At 35.5% G+C, this 24,979-nt stretch overlaps 1 protein-coding gene and 2 long non-coding RNA genes across 4 annotated transcripts; all 3 read left to right on the top strand.

Moving 5' to 3' along the window:
* The first annotated feature begins 1,967 nt into the window (after positions 1 to 1,967).
* On the top strand, positions 1,968 to 6,541 carry LOC130461939 (uncharacterized). 2 transcript variants are annotated; one of them, XM_056830251.1, is made up of 4 exons: positions 1,968 to 2,421; positions 2,514 to 2,751; positions 3,412 to 3,476; positions 5,526 to 6,541. In XM_056830251.1, exon 4 carries the CDS (start codon positions 5,536 to 5,538, stop codon positions 6,073 to 6,075), a length of 540 nt encoding a protein of 179 aa, XP_056686229.1. In that variant the 5' UTR covers positions 1,968 to 2,421; positions 2,514 to 2,751; positions 3,412 to 3,476; positions 5,526 to 5,535; the 3' UTR covers positions 6,076 to 6,541. The 2 variants fall into 2 exon arrangements, 1 of the variants encoding a protein (XP_056686229.1); XR_008921993.1 differs by lacking the exon at positions 5,526 to 6,541 and adding an exon at positions 4,496 to 5,069 and having other exon boundaries at positions 1,990 to 2,421.
* A 4,379-nt stretch (positions 6,542 to 10,920) lies between these two features.
* On the top strand, positions 10,921 to 14,176 carry LOC130461940 (uncharacterized). Its single transcript, XR_008921994.1, has 4 exons — positions 10,921 to 11,779; positions 11,872 to 12,109; positions 12,770 to 12,834; positions 13,854 to 14,176. It is a non-coding gene; the product is annotated as an uncharacterized lncRNA (long non-coding RNA).
* Positions 14,177 to 23,811: 9,635 nt separating this feature from the next.
* Positions 23,812 to 24,979, top strand: LOC130461100 (uncharacterized). The gene is made up of 3 exons (XR_008921425.1): positions 23,812 to 24,331; positions 24,409 to 24,448; positions 24,583 to 24,979. It is a non-coding gene; the product is annotated as an uncharacterized lncRNA (long non-coding RNA).

Raw genomic sequence — 24,979 nt, 5'->3', positions numbered from 1 at the left:
ATTCATATAATCTTAAATTTATAATTTAAATCACAAAATCCATAACTTTAATTCAAGAAAACATAATTCAAATGAATAAATCATGATTAAGCCCTAACTTAATTTTAATTAATCAAAACTGAAAATTAATTCGTTTTTAATCTCAACCCAAATCTGAAAATCATGTTCAAACCATAAAAATCATAAATTTAATATCAAGAACATAATCTATATTAACAAACTTTAATTTGAAATAATTAGTTACTTAGGGTTTAAGAAATAACCAAAAGTGAGGAAACAAGGAAGGCTGGTCGGAGGTGGTGCAGCCGGACGGCCGAAGGTACGGGCGGCGCTAGGCGAGGAATACGACAGTGGTTGCGTTGTCTCGCACAAGAAATAAGAAGAGAAGGTGAGTGCTGCACACACGGAGGAGAAAGGGGGGAGGTTGGCCGCGACTGGGCGGCGGTGCTGGGCAGTCAGCGATGGCTGCTGGCGGCGAGCACGGTGGTGTGCTGAACGAAAACAGAAACAAAGCAACAATGATTAATGGGTGTGCAAGAAACCGAAACTAAGGAGTTCCGGAGAACGAAAGAGAGAGAGAGGGAGAAGAAAGGATTACCGGCGGTAAAGGGGTAGAACGCCGACGTCGTACGGTGGTTGCAGGCTGTGGTGCGGCAGCGGTAAGGAGGAGAGACAACAAGGAGTTTGAGGGTTGAAGGTGTTCACGTGAAATAGAAAGAGAGAAGGGGTTTGGTGTTATTTTGTTATACGTAACATTGAAGGAGAGGAAAGGAGTAAATTGTTTTGGGTCTTATTATTTGGGCTTTCCAATTGGGCTAGAATTAGGATTTAGTTTTAGGATTTGAACCCAAAACCGAATAGGATCATTTTCTAAATTCAATCGGTTTTCGTAATTCGATTTCTTTTCAACGTAAATTTCTAAAATTACTTTTGATTTCATAAATCGTTGAAACATTTAAAATGAAATAAAATAATTATATTTTAATTACATATTCGTTTCTGAAATCCATAAATTATATTTAAATATATTAATATACGTTAAAATATATAAACAAAATATATAAAATTATGGGGGATTACATCATAAACATAATCAATGTGTGGCTCGGGCGTTACTCCGGATTTTACTTTTAATGGAGTTTACTTTTTGTAAACATGAACTCATTTTAAAAAGATTGTATTATATGTTTATATGAAAAAATATAACATACTACGTATATTTTAGCTAGTTAAGATGGTTAACGTGATACATATACTTTCTTGTAAATGTCTTTTAATATATTAGTATAGATGTTGAACCAGTACATGTACATGTTAAAACTAAACTTACGATGGCGCCAAAAATATTAGGTAAAAACAAGGCAATACACATCTTCTGCCTAGGTTGGAAAAACATTTGACTGCCTCCTATCAAGGCCAGCAATTAACACATACTCCTTCCGTTTCAAAATGTTTGTTACGTTTGGATTTTGACACGTTTATTAACATATAATTAAGATTTTTTTTTTAATTTTAAATGTTCTAGATTCAATCATAAATCTAATTCCATCTTTTCAAATTTTGACATTTATTACTCTCTTTGACTATAGTGTAAATCTGCTTTTATCTTTTATTAAAAAAAATATATACCTCAATCCATTAATCATTAAAACAACCAATAAGATTGTTTTATTATCAAAATGAACCAATAATTAAAAATCACACAGATTGCTAACTTGTCATAATGTGACTTTTGGTTACATGAGATTTATTGAGTTGAAAAGTTAGACCAATTAGAAATAAAAGTTGGCTCAAAAAAAATAATAGTAACAAGTTTATAAATAAAAAGATTTTTTATGTAACAAACATTTTGAAACGAAGGGAGTAGATAACTGTACATTTTTTATATATATATATATAGATAATTGTACTTAACTGCATGATGTAATCCCCCGTAAATTTATAAATTTTATTAATATATTTTAACGTATATTATTTATATTTAAATAGAATTTATGAACTTTAGTAATAAATATATAATTAACGTATATTTATTTATTACATTTTAATATTTTCAACGATTTACGAAATCGAAAATGATTTTAGAATTTTAAGTTAAAACGAATTTGAATTATGAAATTCCGTTCGATTGAAATTAGGAAACAATCCTAAGCAGTGTTGAATTCAAATTCTAAAACTAAATACTAATCCTAGCCCAATTAGATTCCTAGCCCATAAAATATCTAAGCCCCAACTAACCCCAAAAGTTTACTCACTATTGTTTTCTCTCTCCTCTCAAACCCTCATGAAGTCTCACGTATTGCTCTCTCCTTTCACGTGAAACTCTCAAAGCACACAAACTCACAAACCCTCTCATCCCTCTCCAGCCACCGCACCAGCCGCCGCACCAGCTGCCGCGCCACCGTCGCCCTTCGACGTCCGGTACTCTCCTCCTCCCTCTTCTCGTTAGTTTTCCTTTTGTTCTTCTTGTTTTTCGCTCCTCCTCACCACGTTTTGCTTGGTCGTCGGTCCAGCACCACCACCCGCAGCACCGCTTGCACCGCCGCTGCGGCCCTGCCCAGTCGATCTCCCTCCTTCCTCCTTCCTTGGCTCGCACGAGATTGCAGCCACCTTCAACGTTCCTGCTTCTTGCTTGCTCAATCACCCGCGACCACCAACACTAATCGCGCCGCCCAGTCGCGTCGCCGCCCAGCCTGCGCCACCGCTGTCGTGCCCCTGCTCGCCGGCAGTCTCTCTCCTCCTCTCCTTTTGGTTATTTCTTAAACCCTAAGTTATTTAAATATTTTGATTTAAGTTTATTGATTTTAATTTAAGTTTCTTGAATTAAATTATTAATCTTTATAGTTAAATTACAATTTTCAGATTTGATATTGATATTGTAAATTAATTAATTTCAGTTTTGGTTGATTAATATGTAAGTTAGGGTTTTAAATTAGTTTAGTGATTTAATTCGTGTTTATTGAATATAAATTACAAGTTATTATGATTAAAGTATATTTTCAGATTTCATATTATGTTTAAGTAACAAATTTAATTTCCAGATTTATTAATTTGGTTAAATAAGTATTTTAAACTATTAAAGCATGAATTTTTAAGGTTTTATTATGTTTAAAATCATAATAGAATGATTATACCTATTAAAGTTATTATTTTTTTTATGATCTTAAGGATGTTGAATATATTTTGAGCAAGTTTTGAATTATTTAATATTGCTGGAAAATTAGAAAGGAACGTTTGTTGGAGTTCATGATAATTAGGGATCGTTAGGGAATTAATCACTATTCTAGGAAGTTAATTAATTAAGTTTCGATATTGGGGAATGTTCTAAATATGTTTAGGATACATTTAGAATGCTTTATTATGGTTACCAATGATTAGAAATTGATTGGTATTACTTATTGGTTGTTTTAGGCGGAGAATTCTCTCTAGGCGACTTTTGAAAGTGTTAAGGTGGCCTATCAGTTTGTTTACACAAGGTACGTACATACCTGTGTGCCTGGAATGTGTGCTAATTGTTGAAACCATGTTGAATCTTGTTGTTGAACTTGGTTATGTTAATATTATTGTGGAACTTGGTGATGTTGATATTATGGACGAACTGGGTTATATTGAATGTGCATGTTTAATACTGTTGGACAAACTTATTGAACTTATTTTGCACTATAAGAACTGTGACATGTTAGTATGGATGTTTGATACAAACATGTTGGTTGGGAACACTAGATTATTCTATATGATTGGGTTGGATCAATTGGTTGTTGTTCCCTTTCTATCTTTTCACTACTTTATAAGGGCGGAGGACCTTGTTTAGTAGGTTGAAACTTTATGCCCATATACAGGGTTGCTCATGGTTAAAGGAAAGGTTGGGTTAAGTTGGAATGAGTCTTGATTGATGCTTTTATGATCACTTACTTAATTCCAAGATAAAAACAGTTGTGAACAAATGTGAATTGTCTGGCTTATGTAATGGTCGAGTCATAACGGAATCCCAATTTGTAAATCATGTAAAGTGAAACTGAATAGCAATAGCTTTAGACTGTGCACGTCTGAAGTGACGGACAAACAGGAGTTGGGGTTCATGGTGGTAGCCCATGGCCTTTTCTGGGACCGGATTGATCACCGTGTCCTATTTTTATTTAAACGTTCCTCGATATCGCAGGTCACTGAGGTCACGGAGTCGCGCCCGTACCTCGTCTTCCTTAGTGAAGACTTCTGGATGGTCAACTCGGTCCATTGTCTATTTCAACTAAAATAATGTTATGGTTATTAAGCCTAGCTTAGTCTAGTCAAGTATAATCGTCAATTTATTATGTTTTGTCTGTCCTTACTTATACTTAGTAGTATCATGTTAGGGTTGTTGGTTTGATAGTATCATGCTAGGATTGTTGTTGTTTTAGTATGTAGTACTCAGCTTTGCTGATTACGTGCTTTGTTTGTGTGTGTTGATCATGGCTATGCCTTATTGATCCTGTGATGACCCATCTTTGGTGAGCAGTCTCTAAGGATCAATAAGCGTTGCCCATCTACAGGTTTGAAGATGATGCATCATTGGGATCGGGATTAGAGAGCTTGTAGTTCTATTTGTTTAGTTAAGTGATTCAATTTGTTAACTTGGATTTGAAACTTGTCGTACTATTCGTATTTCCTTATTTTCGTTTATTGGTTTTTGGGATTAAACCTGTAATCAATTACTTATAAACCTCAAATTAGTTTTATGTTTTCCGCTGCAAAATTCTGAATAAGCCGTTACGTTTTCACACGGGCGATAATGCCTTGATAATTCTCTATATTTTATATTAAAAGGTTATTTTAGAAAAGAGAGAATTGTCGGGGTGTTACAAAGTGGTATTTTTGAGCTAAAGGTTTCACTGACATTTCGTGTCTACCTTTTATATCTTAGGCGCCTAACCAACTAATTAGTTATGTAAAAGTAATTTCACATTAGTGAATAAATTTAAAGTTATTAGCTAGAAATGTTTGAATTTATTTTAATATTGACTCTTGAATCGTGCTTTGAAATACGTTTCTATGCGAATAAATGTATTTCGATTCTTTTGAAATTTAAATTAATATTTCAAAAAAAAAAAAAAAAAAAAAAAAAAAAAAAAAAAAAAAAAAAAAAAAAAAAAAAAAAAAAATTTTTACTGCTGCTGCTGCTACAGTACCGTGAAAAAAAAAAAAAAAAAAAAAAAAAAAAAAAAAAAAAAAAATTAATTATTTATCGTTTAATAATTATTCTTTTAATCAATCTAATTCGTATAAATCATTCTTGTTTATCCTTTTATGCTTCAATGTTTCATATACTATGATTATTTTGAGAGTTGGGTAGTATAGGAAAGGGCATATAGAATAGAAGCATTGTGCATGCATTATGTCAACATGATTGTAATTTCTCTACCTGCTAACTGTTGTGTCTTTCCTATGCATTGCGATTGATATATATTCTTACTTATTGTGTATTGTGGGATCATACGGTAAGTGAGAGTACTAATTACTAACATAGAAACTATGTTTAATTGTTATAGATCACTAATCATGTCTGGCATACAAGGAAATAGAATAGGGAGCAACTCTAACCCTATTATTCTAAGCGATGATGAAAATGAAATGGATTACGAGTCTGACATTAACAGTTACACCAGCCGTGAACTTGTTCTGCGTCGAGTTTTAAGAGCAGGAGAACCTGATAGTGATGATGAAGCCCTTCGTGAATTTGATCGTGCTAGAGGGCAAACTAGGGTCGATATTTATCAAGCTGTTTTGAGACCTGAAAGCGATTCGGAGCCTGAGTTTGAGCATGAATTCGGGTTTGAGTTCGAACAAGAATTTGAGTTTGAGTTCGAACATGAATTAGAGGTTGAACCTGAGTTTGAGTTTGAGCCCGAACATGAACCTGAACCTGAGCCTGAGCCAGAGGAAGCTAATCATCAATTTCAAGGTCTACGAAGATCCTCTAGGCCAAGAAAAGAAGCTTATTATTTTGATATGGATGACGATGATGAACTTAAATATGAGCTATTCACCCTAGAAGGTTATAGCGAGTCAAAGGACAAGTCTGATGATGTTTCCCTTTAGCTTTGCTTACATATTTAGTTGTGTGTGAGAAAAATGTTGGTCAATCCGCCCAACCATAGTTTATGTTTATATCGTAGAACCTTTTTACTTTATTTTGAGAACAGGTGTGTGTTAATATTTAGGATTGTTATTGACATTCTTCTGAGGAATAAAAGCTAGATGATTGACTATCTAAAAGATCAGAGTTTTACGGGCACGCAAGGGGAATGTTTTCTTTTTTTATTCTAACTTATTATTCGTGATGATTGAAGTCATTCCTTGTCTCTCAGTTGAATGTTTTGCATGATTGTTCATTTCGTGTGCATTTTGAATGTTAATGTGATATTGCATTGCTAGAGGATAATGTAAGTAAAGTTTTGAACCTGAATTAGAGCATATAAATTTCAGGTCGCGCTCTAGGATGGCCAATAATAGTGACCTAGCTGCTGCTATTCGCCTCTTGGCGGAAAAACTAACCCAGGAAAGAACTGAGCGTCCCGATTCTGCAGGGGACATGTTTGAAAGGCTTGCTAAAGTTAAGCCACCATACTTTAAGGGGCAGGCAGACCCCACCTTCCTTGAAAACTGGATCAGGGAATTTGAGAAACTATTTGGGGCGGTAAACTGTCCTGAGCATATGAAAGTAGGCCAAGCTGTCCTCTACCTGAAAGATGAGGCCGACCTTTGGTGGAGGGAAAATGGGACTAGACTAAGCGCTGCTGAGGGATTCAATTGGGATTCTTTTATTGTTGCTTTGAGGGGAAAGTTTTATCCTCCTTTTATGAGGAAGCAGAAAGCCCAGGAATTTATCAACCTTAGGATGGGGAATATGACCATTGCTGAATACTACAGTAAGTTTATAGCCTTGTCGAGGTTTGCACCTGAGGTGGTAGCTACCGAGGAACTAAAAGCTCAGAGGTTTGAGCAAGGGTTAACCGATGAGATCCAACTGGGATTAGGCGGGGAAACCTTTACGTCCTTAGACATTGTTTATGGGAGAGCTGCTCATATCTATGGCCTTCAGACCAGGAGAGACAAAAAGAATATTGTTGTTGGGGATAAAAGGAAAGAGTTTAATGCTGGGGGAAGTCAGGGGAACTTCAAAAGGAATAGAAATGGGAATGGTAATGGTAATGGTAAATTCCAGGGAAGAAACAACCAGGGGAATAACTATAACAACAGAAACCAAACTGACAGAGTGTACCACTGCAAGAGGTGCAACAACAACCACCCTGGGAAGGATTGTAAGGGGGAATTGGTAATTTGCAACTATTGTCATAAGAAGGGACATAGGGAGTTTGAGTGCTTCACAAAGCAGAAGAGAGAGCAGAATGGTAGTGGGAGTAGTAACCAAGGGAAACCAGGTTTTGACCATTCGGGAAACCAAAGTTCGAAGCATGCTGGGGCACCAAACAACCAGGGAAACCAAAACAAACCTGCCAATGGAAACAACAATAACATCAAGGCTCCCGGAAAGCTGTTCGTAATGAGTAGAAATGAAGCTGAACGTTCTGCAGACGTAGTTTCGGGTACCTTCTCTATCAACTCCTTACCTGTTAAAACATTGTTTGATTCAGGGGCAACATATTCTTTTATTTCGACCTCTATTGTTAAAAATTTGAAGTTAGTAGATTTTGAGGCAATTGATTTACCTGTTAGTATGCCTAATGGTGCAACAATAAGGTGTACGAAATTATTTAAGAACTTGCCTTTGAAGATAAAAGATTGCACTTTTCCATCTAATTTGATAGAATTTAGTTTGGGGGACCTAGATGTGATTCTGGGGATGGATTGGCTAAGCTTATACAAGGCCAGGATAGATTGCGAGATTCAGAAAGTAAGCCTAAAGAACCCTACTGGGAAATCAATATCATATAGACGTTTTGGGAAGTCTGGGAACTTTGGGGTGATCTCCGCATTACAAGTGAGGAAACTGGTAAATAAAGGGTGTGAACTATTTTTCTGTAGCGTCCAAGATGTAAGTAAGAAAGTCGGGGTAAAGATAGAGGATGTCCCAATCGTAAGAGAATTTGTAGATGTATTTCCGGATGAGATTCCGGGTATGCCACCGGCTAGAACCCTTGAATTTACCATAGAGTTAAATCCCGGAACCGCACCTATATCCAAAGCACCTTATAGGATGGCACCCCCAGAAATGAGTGAGTTAAAGACACAATTGCAGGACTTGTTCGACAAGGGGTACATTAGGCCTAGTGCATCACCGTGGGGAGCTCCAGTATTGTTCGTCAAAAAGAAAGATGGGAGTATGCGGCTATGTATTGATTATAGGGAGTTGAACAACGTAACAATCAAAAACAAATATCCTTTGCCTAGGATAGATGACCTGTTTGACCAGTTGAGCGGGGCAAGTGTATTCTCAAAGATTGATTTGCGTTCGGGATATCACCAATTGAGGGTAGCTGAAAAAGACATTCCTAAGACTGCATTTAGGACTCGTTATGGTCATTACGAGTTTACAGTAATGCCTTTTGGGTTAACCAATGCACCCGCCATCTTTATGGATCTGATGAATAGGATTTTCCATGAGTTCCTAGATAAGTTTGTGGTGGTATTCATTGATGATATTCTGATCTATTCGAGGAGTGAAAAGGAACACGATGATCATTTGAGGGTTATCTTGGAGACGCTTAGGAAGAACCAGTTGTATGCAAAGTTCTCTAAGTGTGAATTCCGCCTGGAAAAGGTAGCATTTTTGGGACATTATGTGTCAAAGGAAGGAGTCTCTGTGGATCCTGCCAAGATTCAAGCTGTGAGTGAGTGGCCTACTCCGAAGAATGTGTCTGATATTCGGAGTTTCTTAGGTCTAGCTGGGTATTATAGGAGATTTGTGAGAGATTTCTCAAAGATAGCAAGACCCATGACCAACTTGATGAAGAAAGAATCAAAATTTGAGTGGAGCGAAAAATGTGAGGAAGCCTTCCAAATTCTCAAAGAGCGTTTAACCTCAGCACCTGTTTTAACCTTGCCTGATGGGAATGAAGGGTTTGAGGTATATAGTGATGCGTCGAAGAATGGGTTGGGGTGTGTATTACAGCAAAATGGGAAGGTGATTGCGTATGCGTCGCGTCAATTAAAACCATATGAGGCTAATTACCCTACCCACGATCTAGAGCTAGCTGCGATTGTTTTCGCTTTGAAAATTTGGAGACATTACCTCTATGGGGCAACATGTAAGATCTTCACAGACCACAAAAGCCTAAAATACATTTTCACCCAGAAAGATCTGAACATGAGACAAAGAAGATGGTTAGAGTTGATCAAGGACTACGATTTGAACATCCAGTACCATGAGGGGAAAGCAAACGTAGTCGCCGATGCATTGAGTAGAAAATCTAGCCATAGTATGAATGTCTTGGTAGTGCCTGAAGAGTTGTGTCGAGACATGCAGAGACTTAGCCTGGAAATAGTAAACCCTGGGGAAACCAAAGCAAAACTGAGCGCATTATCATTGGGGTTGCCTATATTCGAGGAGATTAGAGAAAGTCAAGCTGGGGATGAGTGCCTAGAGAGAATCAAAGAAAAGATGGGTCAAGGGAAAGAAGTGGATTTCAAGATTCATGAAGATGGTAGTTTGAGGTTCAAAGGGAGATGGTGCGTACCACAAAAGTGTGAAGAACTCAAGAGACGTCTTATGGACGAGGGGCATAATACTCCATATTCTGTGCACCCTGGGGGTGACAAGTTGTACAAAGACCTGAAGCAAATCTATTGGTGGCCTAATATGAAACGGGAAGTTGCCGAGTTTGTGTCTAGATGCCTAACCTGTCAGAAAGTCAAAATAGACCACAAAAGACCCATGGGGAAAGTTCAACCTTTAGAAGTGCCTGGATGGAAGTGGGATTCCATTTCGATGGATTTTGTTACTGCCTTGCCTAGATCAAAGAACGGAAATGATACCATTTGGGTGATTGTGGATCGTCTAACAAAATCAGCCGTGTTTATTCCGATTAAAGAGACTTGGAAAAAGAAACAGCTTGCAAGGACATACATTAAGCATGTAGTGAGGTTGCATGGGGTCCCAACCGATATTATCTCAGACCGTGATTCAAGATTCCTCTCGAAATTTTGGCAAAAGGTCCAGTTGAACCTTGGGACAACTTTGAAAATGAGCACTGCTTTCCACCCTGCAACCGATGGTCAGACTGAGAGAACTAACCAGACTATGGAAGATATGTTGAGGGCTTGTGCGATTGACTTTAAGGGTAGTTGGGAAGACCATCTAGACTTGATCGAATTTTCATACAACAATAGCTACCATGCAAGCATTAAGATGGCACCTTTTGAGGCACTATATGGGAGAAAGTGTAGAAGTCCCACCTGCTGGAATGATTTCAGTGAGAATATAGTCTTGGGAACGGAATTCATTGAGGAGACTGTCAGGAATGTAAAAATGATTCAGGCTAGAATTCAAGCTGCCCAGGATAGGCAAAAGAGTTATGCGGATTTGAAAAGAAGAGATGACGAATTTGCAGTAGGTGATAAAGTGTTCTTGAAAGTATCACCAACCAAGGGTGTGATGAGATTTGGGAAAAAGGGCAAGCTAAGTGCCAAGTATGTAGGCCCATATGAGATTCTGCAACGAATAGGGAAAGTAGCATACAAGTTAGCCTTGCCAATGGAGTTCGAAAAGATGCACGACGTATTTCACATTTCCCAACTAAAGCGCTATATCCCTGATGAGCGTCATATCTTAGAGCCTGAGAGAATTCAGATTGATAGTAGCCTCATACGAAGAAAAGCCTGTGAAAATCCTTGACAGAAAAGTGCGTAGTACACGCAATAAGGACGTCAGCATAGTGAAAGTGCTTTGGTCGAACCACGAGTATGAAGAGGCAACGTGGGAAGCCGAAGCTGAAATGAAGATCAAGTATCCAGAGTTATTTTCTAAGGTGAGTTACGAGGGCGTAACTCGTTTTCTTTAAGGGGGGTAGAATGCGATAGAAATTCGCGCTTTTTACCTATTTTTATGATATTTTATGCATTTCATGCTTATTTTAGCAACCTTTACATGTTGATGCAAGTAAATAGATTCTCCACATAAGAAAATTGTGTTCTTGGGTATTGCAAGTAACTCTTAGCCGGCAAAAGAGTGCACATAGGTGGCACAAGTACTCCTCTAGTAAGAATAAGTTAAAAACTTTTGGGGAAAATGTGGGAAATTTCGTGTCAAGTTTCGGGACGAAACTTCTTTTAAGAGGGGTAGATTGTAATCCCCCGTAAATTTATAAATTTTATTAATATATTTTAACGTATATTATTTATATTTAAATAGAATTTATGAACTTTAGTAATAAATATATAATTAACGTATATTTATTTATTACATTTTAATATTTTCAACGATTTACGAAATCGAAAATGATTTTAGAATTTTAAGTTAAAACGAATTTGAATTATGAAATTCCGTTCGATTGAAATTAGGAAACAATCCTAAGCAGTGTTGAATTCAAATTCTAAAACTAAATACTAATCCTAGCCCAATTAGATTCCTAGCCCATAAAATATCTAAGCCCCAACTAACCCCAAAAGTTTACTCACTATTGTTTTCTCTCTCCTCTCAAACCCTCATGAAGTCTCACGTATTGCTCTCTCCTTTCACGTGAAACTCTCAAAGCACACAAACTCACAAACCCTCTCATCCCTCTCCAGCCACCGCACCAGCCGCCGCACCAGCTGCCGCGCCACCGTCGCCCTTCGACGTCCGGTACTCTCCTCCTCCCTCTTCTCGTTAGTTTTCCTTTTGTTCTTCTTGTTTTTCGCTCCTCCTCACCACGTTTTGCTTGGTCGTCGGTCCAGCACCACCACCCGCAGCACCGCTTGCACCGCCGCTGCGGCCCTGCCCAGTCGATCTCCCTCCTTCCTCCTTCCTTGGCTCGCACGAGATTGCAGCCACCTTCAACGTTCCTGCTTCTTGCTTGCTCAATCACCCGCGACCACCAACACTAATCGCGCCGCCCAGTCGCGTCGCCGCCCAGCCTGCGCCACCGCTGTCGTGCCCCTGCTCGCCGGCAGTCTCTCTCCTCCTCTCCTTTTGGTTATTTCTTAAACCCTAAGTTATTTAAATATTTTGATTTAAGTTTATTGATTTTAATTTAAGTTTCTTGAATTAAATTATTAATCTTTATAGTTAAATTACAATTTTCAGATTTGATATTGATATTGTAAATTAATTAATTTCAGTTTTGGTTGATTAATATGTAAGTTAGGGTTTTAAATTAGTTTAGTGATTTAATTCGTGTTTATTGAATATAAATTACAAGTTATTATGATTAAAGTATATTTTCAGATTTCATATTATGTTTAAGTAACAAATTTAATTTCCAGATTTATTAATTTGGTTAAATAAGTATTTTAAACTATTAAAGCATGAATTTTTAAGGTTTTATTATGTTTAAAATCATAATAGAATGATTATACCTATTAAAGTTATTATTTTTTTTATGATCTTAAGGATGTTGAATATATTTTGAGCAAGTTTTGAATTATTTAATATTGCTGGAAAATTAGAAAGGAACGTTTGTTGGAGTTCATGATAATTAGGGATCGTTAGGGAATTAATCACTATTCTAGGAAGTTAATTAATTAAGTTTCGATATTGGGGAATGTTCTAAATATGTTTAGGATACATTTAGAATGCTTTATTATGGTTACCAATGATTAGAAATTGATTGGTATTACTTATTGGTTGTTTTAGGCGGAGAATTCTCTCTAGGCGACTTTTGAAAGTGTTAAGGTGGCCTATCAGTTTGTTTACACAAGGTACGTACATACCTGTGTGCCTGGAATGTGTGCTAATTGTTGAAACCATGTTGAATCTTGTTGTTGAACTTGGTTATGTTAATATTATTGTGGAACTTGGTGATGTTGATATTATGGACGAACTGGGTTATATTGAATGTGCATGTTTAATACTGTTGGACAAACTTATTGAACTTATTTTGCACTATAAGAACTGTGACATGTTAGTATGGATGTTTGATACAAACATGTTGGTTGGGAACACTAGATTATTCTATATGATTGGGTTGGATCAATTGGTTGTTGTTCCCTTTCTATCTTTTCACTACTTTATAAGGGCGGAGGACCTTGTTTAGTAGGTTGAAACTTTATGCCCATATACAGGGTTGCTCATGGTTAAAGGAAAGGTTGGGTTAAGTTGGAATGAGTCTTGATTGATGCTTTTATGATCACTTACTTAATTCCAAGATAAAAACAGTTGTGAACAAATGTGAATTGTCTGGCTTATGTAATGGTCGAGTCATAACGGAATCCCAATTTGTAAATCATGTAAAGTGAAACTGAATAGCAATAGCTTTAGACTGTGCACGTCTGAAGTGACGGACAAACAGGAGTTGGGGTTCATGGTGGTAGCCCATGGCCTTTTCTGGGACCGGATTGATCACCGTGTCCTATTTTTATTTAAACGTTCCTCGATATCGCAGGTCACTGAGGTCACGGAGTCGCGCCCGTACCTCGTCTTCCTTAGTGAAGACTTCTGGATGGTCAACTCGGTCCATTGTCTATTTCAACTAAAATAATGTTATGGTTATTAAGCCTAGCTTAGTCTAGTCAAGTATAATCGTCAATTTATTATGTTTTGTCTGTCCTTACTTATACTTAGTAGTATCATGTTAGGGTTGTTGGTTTGATAGTATCATGCTAGGATTGTTGTTGTTTTAGTATGTAGTACTCAGCTTTGCTGATTACGTGCTTTGTTTGTGTGTGTTGATCATGGCTATGCCTTATTGATCCTGTGATGACCCATCTTTGGTGAGCAGTCTCTAAGGATCAATAAGCGTTGCCCATCTACAGGTTTGAAGATGATGCATCATTGGGATCGGGATTAGAGAGCTTGTAGTTCTATTTGTTTAGTTAAGTGATTCAATTTGTTAACTTGGATTTGAAACTTGTCGTACTATTCGTATTTCCTTATTTTCGTTTATTGGTTTTTGGGATTAAACCTGTAATCAATTACTTATAAACCTCAAATTAGTTTTATGTTTTCCGCTGCAAAATTCTGAATAAGCCGTTACGTTTTCACACGGGCGATAATGCCTTGATAATTCTCTATATTTTATATTAAAAGGTTATTTTAGAAAAGAGAGAATTGTCGGGGTGTTACACATGATGTCTACTCCCTCCGTTTCTTTTTGTTTGTTACGTATTCCTTTTAAAGTGTTTCACAATGTTTGTTACATGGGAGAATCTTTCCTTTTATAAACTTATTATACTATCATTTTTTGTGCCATCTTTTAATTTTAATTGGTTCAATTTTCTCAACTCATTAAATATGCAATTTCCCAAGTATGTTAAGTCAACAATCTTTGTGCTTTTCCATTATTGGTTCATTTTGATAAATAAAACAATCTTATTGGTTGTTGTAATGATAAGTGGATTGAGGTTTTAGGTGGGTTTATTTTTTTTAATAAAAAAGAAAGAGAATCTTTATTATACGTTAATAAACATGCAAAAGTCCAAACGTAACAAACAAAAAGAAACGAAGGGAGTAGTAAAATTCCAATTACCCCCAATCAACCAAAAACAATAACCACAACGATTGCATTAATTACAACCAGGAACTTCAATTCTATTAAACATGCACATATTAAAATTCCAAAAGAAGACCAGATATTAATTTGAAAGGCTAACAAAAGTGTATTATGCTCTAGCTAGAAGGTTGCAAACAATCATCATGAATAACCCTGACAATGAATGGATTACAAAAAGTAAAAAAGTATATACTCCCTCTGTCTCGTTTTATTTAACCATTTGACCATTTTTTGTGTGAGCTTTTTATGTCAAATAGAGCAAGTAAATGAGACTTAAGGAGTACTACATAGATCAGAAGCTTGCAATCAGCTATGATGAATAATCATAATTGCAATAAGTAAAGGGGAAAAAAGTACCTTGCATTGATTTAATTTAGCTCTCAGAAACCAACTGTGTATATATAGTTTTGATTTCACTGATGAATGATATGATATGGTCAAACGCTTCAAGGTGTAAATATATAGGGAATTTGGGTAGCCAACTGGGAGTGGAAATGAAATTTTTGGTGGGAAAATGTAACGATAAGGAAATTTATGTTATGGGAGGTTCTATTGAGATGTAGTGTTACAGTAAGTTAAGTTACGTTGTTGAAACTTTTTTGGTTACTTTATGTTACATGGTTTAGAATTGTTTTTTACTCCATAATTAAGGTAAACTACAACCACTACAAATATTGTATCATTAATGACGGGAAATCCCGTCGTTAAAGGCCAATAATTGTTGAATTAATGACGGGATTTCCTGTCGCGAACCCGTCATAAAAGGGGCCGTCGTTAATGAAAATTTTTGTCGTTAACCCGTAGTAAAAGACATTTGTGACGGTTGTTCCCGTCTTTGTTTGGTTGTAAGCCCGTCGTAATTGTGTTGTCATTAAAGATACAAATTCGTGTAGTGCACGATTAGGAAACTTTTCTAAACAATATGTAAATTGCTTCCTAGATTACATCTTTGTATACTCCGTCCGTTCTCTCTCCTACCAACCCTTGTTCTCTAGCAATCATGTAAATGATTTTGGCCAACGAGACGCAAGGAGTGTCAGTCCTAGATTGCATCTTAATATGACTTACTGTATCGTAACCAAAAAAAAATGAAAAATAACGTGGGAGAAGTACGTAGAGTGAAAAATACTCCGTAGAAGATTAATTTTATAAAAATATTTTGATTTGCTTAGATTTCAACCATTTTTCTATCACTAGCTTTTGAGGAAAAACTGATAGAAATTTGAGGACGCACGCGGAAGTTTTGATAGACCTGGATAATATAACAAAATTGCATTGATAAAATTGTACAACAATATTTGTGAGAGCTCATGTCTCTCATTTATCTCTTTGGTAGAACTCTTGTTTCTACCCCTCACCCATGTTTTTTGTGGGAACTCTCTTGATTTTCTCACCTCTCAACTTATGCATACAACATATTTATAGTGGGTGCATTCTAGTTTCTAGATTTTTCTACATTTGTCATTTATCTAGATTTTTCTACATTTGTCATTTATCTAAATTTTTCTTACTAGATTTTTCTTATGATAATTCTAGAAATTTCCCTACTACTCCCTCCGTTTCTTTTTGTTGTATCCGTTTTCATTTTAAACGTTTCATATTGTTGTATCCATTTTGAATCTATTCTATTTTTGGACATACATTTTATTCTAAAATACCCTTACATTTCTATCTAATTACCAAAATACTTAAAGATTCTACCCATATTTCCACCTAATTTTCTCCACCCATAATATTTAATTCTTTTCCCTTCCCCATATACCCACTCTCTCACCTCCTTTAATCACCCATCATTATCACTCTTCTCTCTTACCTTATTTCTTTATTATTTTCTCACTCCTTTATTTATTATAATCTCTTACACCCAATCATTACACTTATACCCATACAAACCAATATTCCAATTTTCTTAACAACCACACCAGATTCCAAATGGATACATCAAAAAGAAATGGAGGGAGTAGATTTTTACAAACATATTATCTAGATTTTTATAGATTAATATTTCAACAAAAACTATGAAGGAGAATATAGGAAAAGCTAATTAACTACAGTACACAATTTACATAGATTTCCTTAAATTTACTTTCCCCCGCCATTTTAATAACAAAAAAGATATCGGTAAAATTAGGAATTCTTTTATTTAAATAGTTTTACACACATCTACAGATTTGCTCATTAATCCACTTTTACCAGACATATTGTTAACGTTGTCACTTTTCTAAATAATAGACTCGTAATATCATATATTGAAAACTCAATCTTCCACATGTGAGTTGTCCCACATTGAAAAAAGAGGGGAGAAAATACCACCTAATTATAAGTTTGTGGAGTTCCCACTATTAGAGCATTGTCAATTGATTTTAGTGTGGAACCTCTATCATCCAGATCTATTTTATATTTAGATACACTTGCCATTTTTAGTAACTTATCAACCCCACCATCTAATTAAATAATCTATCTACACCCTATCCCCACCCCCAATCCCCTAATAATATGGTCCCCACTTGTTTTACTTATTAAAATATCTACATGACACAATGACATGCCTGACCAAGTGTATCTCTTAAATAAATAAATACGGAGGGAGTAATAATACTCTTTTATTATTTTAAGTAGAGGTTCAACTGCTGAAGAGAATATAAAATGTGCTAAAAATTGAACCCTCATTGAACAAATCTTATTCATTTTATACTTCGTACGAAGTATATAAGAAAACTTATATTTGAAGTATGACTAATTGGATAGTTATTTTATGTTACGAGGTTTAACTTCATATCACATTTCATTGGCTATAAGATGAGGCCAACAATTATGTAGTGTATAATTGATCCACCTCAAGATTACGATACTTCTACTTACCGTAATTAAATTGCATTATTTGACCCAAGTTATGTTTTTTGTTGGCAATAGTGATTTACGTGATTATCTTTGCCAAAATTTGGCAAGTTTTTGTTATTCCGTAATTTTGTCTTCCGGAATATGACAATTGTAATTAATTCCATATTATGGGTTTTGGTACGTTTTTGCCTTTTTATGTTCTCTTCTTATAATTAAGTAACTAATCTTATATGCACGCGATAGGTGCGAAAATATTAAAAAAACTTAAAATTGTGTTGCTACAACTTACAACTTACATATCACAATAAAAAAAAAATTAAAATTTCAATACTGAAACTAAAGTCATAATTACGAATCAGCCGAGCTCGGACACTATATCATTGTACCTCGCTAGAAAATAAATGCATAAAAGGTGGATAATGATATTTGTATCATCCTGTAAAGATATTTCAGAATAAAATTAGAATTACATAAAAGAAATTCACAATGTATTAATATCTATATCACATAAAAAAAGTTATTTAGATGAGTACATTTAATTATTCTGATATAGAAAATTAATGTCTCTCTATTCGCACGTAACTATATTGTAAAGCAAGTATGTATTGTAAAATTTAGTTGGAATGCGACTAGAACTCCTTAATGCTTTTCAATCTTTTCTAGGAATTTAGTTGGAGTGCAACTAAAATTCTTATATGCTTTAGAATTTTAATTGGAATGCAATTAAAATTCCCTTAATACAAATCTATCTTGGGCGGTTTACTATTTTTAGCAGACACTTAGAGAGGAAGCTACTATAAATAGCGGTTACTATAAATAGAAACTTTGGGTTTGGGTAATGAGTCAGTCAATCTTGGATGTTCGTTGATCAGGAATGCGTATGCCAAGAGGATGTTTTGTTTTATCATCGAACTTATCGCTTCTAGCCGGAGACCAAATGTAGGCGTCTACACTATGTAACAAGAAAAAGTCAAATCACTTATTTAGTTATAAGATTCATTTTTTCTCAAAGTCAAAACACTTATTTAGTTATAATATTCAATTTTTCTAGCCATTTTTAAATTAATTTTTGAGTATTAATACCAATTTTTTGGTTTTTGAAGGGTTGTGTGCAAAGAGCAATGCCATACTCTAATGAGGAGTTAGAAGAAACTTGAGAACAATTGGCAAAGTATTTTAAGGACAAGTATTTGATGGATGCCGCCGAAAATCAGTCATAAGTAAATTTCATTAAAATTATTAGACACTAATCCTCAATACCTGAGTGATTTGAGATTACTTGTTTGAGAACTGCTTACTTTGACGTTGTCAACCGTCGCACCGTAAAAGGAGGCTATAAAGGCAACGCTCAGGTAATCACCTATCAAACGAAGTCTAATCTCAAGATCGCAAGATTGGGATTGTCCTCCCATAAATCGGGATGAGATGCTGAAAGTTGTACAAGGCCACTCGGAGAGCTAGAAACTGTAAAATGCATGGCCGTGCTCAGATGAATCATAGGCTATGATTATCTGTTTATTTGATCAGTTGAACTCTGAAACCGAGAAACACCTCTGGACATAATAAGGATGACAACTCTTACCTTATGTTCAAGAGCAAGCATCGAGTGACAAAGGAATTAGGAAATGCACACTTGTCCCTAAGGACAAGTGGGAGACTGAAAGAAATAATGTCCTTGGTCCAAGTATGCATTTAATGTTAAGTCTAATAAATGCGGTTCAGTATTAATTAACAAGTTAATAATTCAGTGAGATCAAGTGAGCTGAATGCCTAGCTAGAGGCCGCTTCAGTTCAAGTGGAATTAATTATATTAATCCACAGCTTACTCTTGACTGAACCCGTAGGGTCACACAAATAGTACGTAAACGGATCAAGTATTTAATGGCATTAAATACTCCATCTATGGATATTCGGAATCGACGGATCTTGGTTTCAGTGGGAGCTAAGATCGTCAAAGGCAAGTAAATGAATACTCCGGAAACGATGATATTGTCGGAAACGGAAATATGGATCGTATCGGAAATATAAATATTATCCAAGTCGTAGATGTTGCCGGAAACAGAAACATGGTACGTATCGGAAAATATTATCGGAAATGGAAATATTGCCGGAATCGAAAATATTGCCGGAAACGGAAATATTGTCAGAATCGAAAATATTATCGGAATTGGAAAAATAATTCCGGAAACGGAAATATTAAGTATTTGTTCGAAACGGAAATTAATTCCGGAATCGGAAATATTAAATATTGTTCGTATCGGAAATGAATTCCGGAATCGGGAATTTCATCGGAAGCGCGTCGTACGAATTAGCATCGGACGAGACTTGCTAGACGAAGGCCCAACACGAAGCCAGGCCTGCGTCCAGCAAGCCATGCGCATCAACACAACGCAGAAAGGCCACGCCAGGCCCAGCACAAGGCCAGGCCCAGCATGGCGCGCGCGCAACATGGGCTGCGAGCTTTGCAGCTCGCGTGGGCCGCGAGGCTTGCGCGGGCTGTGCGGTGCTCGTGCTCGTGTGCGGTTGTGTGCGATACGAATCCTAAAGCTATTGGAATTCGTTCTGTGATTAAATCCTAATCCTAGTAGATAGAATTTATTTAATAGAGTTCTAAAGGGATTCTAATTAAACTAATTGGTATTCTAATAGGATTCTAAATCCTTTTCCATGACTCTATAAATATGTGCCTAGGTTCACAAATTTATACACAAGTTTTCAAGTATTCAAAGCTAGGATTTTTAAGCAGAAAAATCAGCCATAACACTTGCCCTATTTAGCCGAAAATAAGTAGTACCTTAAGGGCGATTCTAGTTGGTCAATCTTAAGGCGGATCCGGACGTGCTGTGGACTTTCTACGGAGGGACGACACTTGGAGTCCTAAAGACTTGTTCTTGTTCGGTTCGGGCGCAGCTAGGGAGGGCACGCTACAAAGTGTATGCTTCCTAGACTAATTATATGATTATGTGCAATTAATATGATTCCTGGCATTAAGGTTTTTCCGCATGATTTATGTTGTTCATATGTATCATAACCTAACATTATCATCAGTTAATCAGAACAATTCGTGCGCATATTGCGAAGGGCTCTACTTGGAAAGATGCGAAAACATCGAAAATCACTGCTCGCGTTAAGCTAGAAGCGGTGGAGTACGAGATGTGCTTTAGAATGCAGAATAGTAATTGTTTTGACCTTAACAGTTATGTATTTTCTTTGAATCTGTGGTATGCAGATCTATTTTATTGTTGTAGATGCCGTATATATGGCTGATTATTAATGAAATTGTTCTTCCCCTTCAAAAAAATAAAATAAAGATTGGGGTCCAACCTTTTGGTTTTTTCACCTTTAAGGACCTACATTTTTTTTTCACCCTTTGGGACCTCAATCTAACTTTCCGGCCATTTAACCCACATTTAACTCACCAGTGGTTAATTTCTTGTTCATAAATTTATAAATGGGGTCCAACTTTTTTTTATGAGAATCTAGTAGTACGTAATCTGTTATATTGGTGAAATAATTTGATGTATGCAGAAAACTACGAAGTATATGTTAAGTTAGTGTATGAATTTATTGAGATAAATAGAGCAATTGTACCTGTATTAATTTCTTGTTAATAAAATTATAAATAGGGTCCAACTTTTTTTTTGCTTTACAATTTGCATGTACTCATATACTCGTACATGAAGCATCTGCATTGTGCTATTACAATGCCCCTAAATCCATGCAGATGCTCGTAATTATGATTGCAAAAAACTACTCCGTATATGACAACATCAATTAACCAAACTTGTATACAAGGACGCTTAATAAATAAAAAAAATCACATTATTCTCAAAATTTAGAGGCATTGTGCTATTATATAATGAGACCCCAAAAACTCAAAGAAACAACTACAAATAATTTAAAAGCATATAAAAATAAGGTACTAATATCTCATAGCAATAAAAAAACGTCACTCGTCTAATTTCAAATCTTGATCAATTAAATTAACTTTGTCTAATACTTCCCTTTGCATTTAAATTTAATTCGCGTATAAATTAAAATTAGAAAATCATTTTGTAAGAAAGGCAAAAAACATGAAAGAAACCATAAATGTATTAAGACATTAGAAAAAAGAAGTTAAAAAATAAAACAATTTTTATAAAGTTCATTAGTTGGGATATAATGCTTCCCCACGCGAGTACTCCATAACCACTGAGCCCCAATGCATTTTATTGTTATCAACATGATTTAATTATATACTTAGTTTATTAAGTTTAATTTATTTCTTAAAACATTTTTCAGTTTATTTTTGTAAAAAATTGGATTCTCTTTGGACCCCTATAAAATCATACAGGTCCGCCCTGTCAAAGAGGAACAAAACGATTTGATAAACGTATAATCACTACTACAAAAATGGACAAAGAGACCCGTCCAAAACGGCATAAGATACCTCCTCTAAGGGGGTCTCTAGATGGGGGGGTCTCTTTTTAAAAGAGACCCCCTCTTAGAAATGGGGTCTGTTTGTTAAAAGTTGGAGACCCTTCATGTAAGAAAAGGGATCTCTTACGTAGGCCTTTAGGAAAATATTTTAGAAGAGAAAGAGACCCCATATGTAAGATATGGGGTCTGTTTATTAAAAATATTCAGACCCAATATGTAAGATATGGGGTCTCTTTGATTTTTTTATTAATTTATTTTTTAATAACCTCAGACCCCATATGTAAGATATGGGGTCTCTTTGATTTTTTTATTAATTTCTTTTCTAATAACCTCAGACCCCATATGTAAGATATGGGGTCTCTTTGAACTTTTTAGTATTATACCTAAAGAGCCCTTTTTACGAATAACGGGTCTCTTTTCATGTATTTTTTTTAAAAAAAAAAATGTTAATTCAGTACCTGCTGCTGTAATATTTTTTTAATAATTCAACAATTGTAATTTGTAAACCTGCTGTAATCTTTACATGCTAATAACCTGTAATTTTTCATTCACCGATTGTATTAAACCACCTGCTGCTGTAATATTTTATAATAATTCAATAAACATTTCTTAATAGTCCATATTACCAAAAAAATATATTTACCAAAAGTAATGCTCAAAACGCAACTTTACATTAATTTGTAATTTCCAAATTAAAAACGTAAAACAAAACGTACGTTCTAAAATCTAATCATATATTTACACCGATTTGCCAATCAAAACTCACGGAGTTATTTCTATACCATCATCTTTGTTTTCTTCATTTGCTTCTGGCTTGAGAAAATACTCGACCCACATGTCTCTAACTTCATCAACATTTTCCGATGAATAGGTTTCGTGAGAAAACTGTAAATAAGTAACATAATTAGTATTTTAGTAAACGCATAGTTGTAGCAAATGCATAGTTCATTATAGGAAAGAAAATGAAACTGCTACAACAATTCATAACAGAAGCCTAGTATTCTTTATCGTGTATGAATGTAAGTACGAAGGTACTATATCAAGGCAATCTAACTAGCTAAGACCTGCCCAGCTACGCTTCTTAGGTAATGATAATGGAATGGTACAAGTAACTATATTAGGCAGGTTAAGCTAAATGAAAATCTAAAATTGGAAATAAATGGCATAAACAAGGTAAATGGTGCAGTTCAGGAAATGGTATAGAGGTCAAAGAATAAATAGTCTTCCAGTTACAAATACTAACTAATACCAATTTGAGATTTAACAAAAGATACCAGGTTCTAAGCTTAACCAATCCGGCCATCTGCCAATAGTTCGGCTCACGGGCAAATACCAGATGCAGAAATGCAGATTTACAAGCAAAACTAAAATCATGCCAGAATAATCAGCAAATATGCCAACAAGGTGACACGATCCTTCAGAAAATACGATTAAAGAGTATAATTTAAATTCGTCTCTAAACTCCTACCAAAATTTTAACCTGGGGCATCCCACAACACACTTTAGTGATGTTCCCAGAATAGAGAGTAAAAATGGAAAGACAACAAACAGTGACTTGCCCAAATCTGGACAGACAAAACATCTTACCTCAAAGCAAAAACACCAGATGTACTGAAATGATCTATGAAATAACTAACTAACTGACTTTACCAGCTGTACTGAAATGATCTATGAAACTAACTAACTAACTGACTTTACCAGCTAGGACAGAGTTTGCAGACTGCAAGATGTTCACTGCAAATTTTTTTGCTCGAATGCTAGGCTCTTGCTCGAGCTTAGATCAGGAAATGTTTATCAGGACTGCTCCTGACTATATATAAGAAAAAAGTATCTAAGGTCCTTAATCATACATCTTTCTCTTTTTTGGGTTTGATTAGATACGTATATGTCAATCGGATAATGATTTTGCATTTGATATTAATCTCAGAAGTTTGTTTTGTAATAAACCACTTCTATACAGTATTAGTCAATGCGCGCTTGAGTTTCAAAACCCTCAATCATTGACACTATTAATCAACTGTTAATCTGCGTTTTGTCTGATCTCTTTTGCTTGTCCGCTCTGTAATCAGAGTTCTCAACCTAATTGATCCCAGCACATTTCTAGTTCTCTTCTTTTCTCTGGTATCCTATTATTTACAGCTCTGTAAAAGCTAACTGTGATTGGAAATTGAAGCAACAGAGAACGGTTTTACCTTTATATCTATTTGTAACTTTGTAAGGATAGCCATCTAGTACGGAGTAAGTAAATTTCCAGATAAAATAAAGGATAGATTTAGATTTAGGCATCTGAGAATAAATGTGTAAAAATTTTCTGAATTTGAGAGGTATTTCATCTGTCTTTCCTTAGGGCTGATATAGAATGCACAGAGGAGGTTACTAATATGACAGATTAAGGGGAAAAAAGAAGGGTTACTAATCTGAAGTTCCCTTTTACGCATACTAAGTTGGTGAGTTTGGGATACATTAAAATTTCCTGAACTCTGCATTGTTTTGTACCTGCATGATCTAATTATTGTTCCTTCAGGTAATCAGACTGGACACAGCAGGCTTAGCAGCAAATCAAGGTATGGGAATCCGAATAATTAAGGACAGGTGATTTTAGATGTTGTTTTCGCCATAATGCTATCTTGTATGCTTGCTACTATAGCAGTCTAAAGCTAGTTTAGAGTTGTTAGTCATTTTTACTTCAAACTCACAGGTAATAGCAATGATAGGAAATGATACCTGGTCAGGCACCCATAGAACTCTTTTTTCTAAAATCTCGATCATATAACGGCACACATAGTATCCGGAGTCATTGCTGTTTTGAGGTTGACGAGGACACTACAATATAAGGAATAAAAGAAATACAGTAATACATCAGGTAAGTTAAGTTATTGTATTAATGTACTACATCATAGTATTATAGAGAACACAGATGAAATACCTCTGGTTGCATCCACCCAATTTTCGGATTCCTTTTTACTTTCTTAATATCCTTTCGATAGAGAATGCTAAATCTTCTAATTCCCCTGCGTAAAAAAAATGATAGCTCAATGAGCTTCTTTTTCGATATTAATGGATATCCATTATGAAGAAACAGGAGGCTAAGGAAA

This window comes from Spinacia oleracea, chromosome 5, assembly GCF_020520425.1.
Source record: "Spinacia oleracea cultivar Varoflay chromosome 5, BTI_SOV_V1, whole genome shotgun sequence".
Classification (NCBI taxonomy): domain Eukaryota; kingdom Viridiplantae; phylum Streptophyta; class Magnoliopsida; order Caryophyllales; family Amaranthaceae; genus Spinacia; species Spinacia oleracea.
This window is presented reverse-complemented; position numbering and strand designations above follow the sequence as displayed.

Excerpts from the sequence above, each read along its gene's own strand:
- LOC130461939 (XM_056830251.1), top strand. The coding sequence starts at position 5,536 with ATGTCTGGCATACAAGGAAATAGAATAGGGAGCAACTCTAACCCTATT.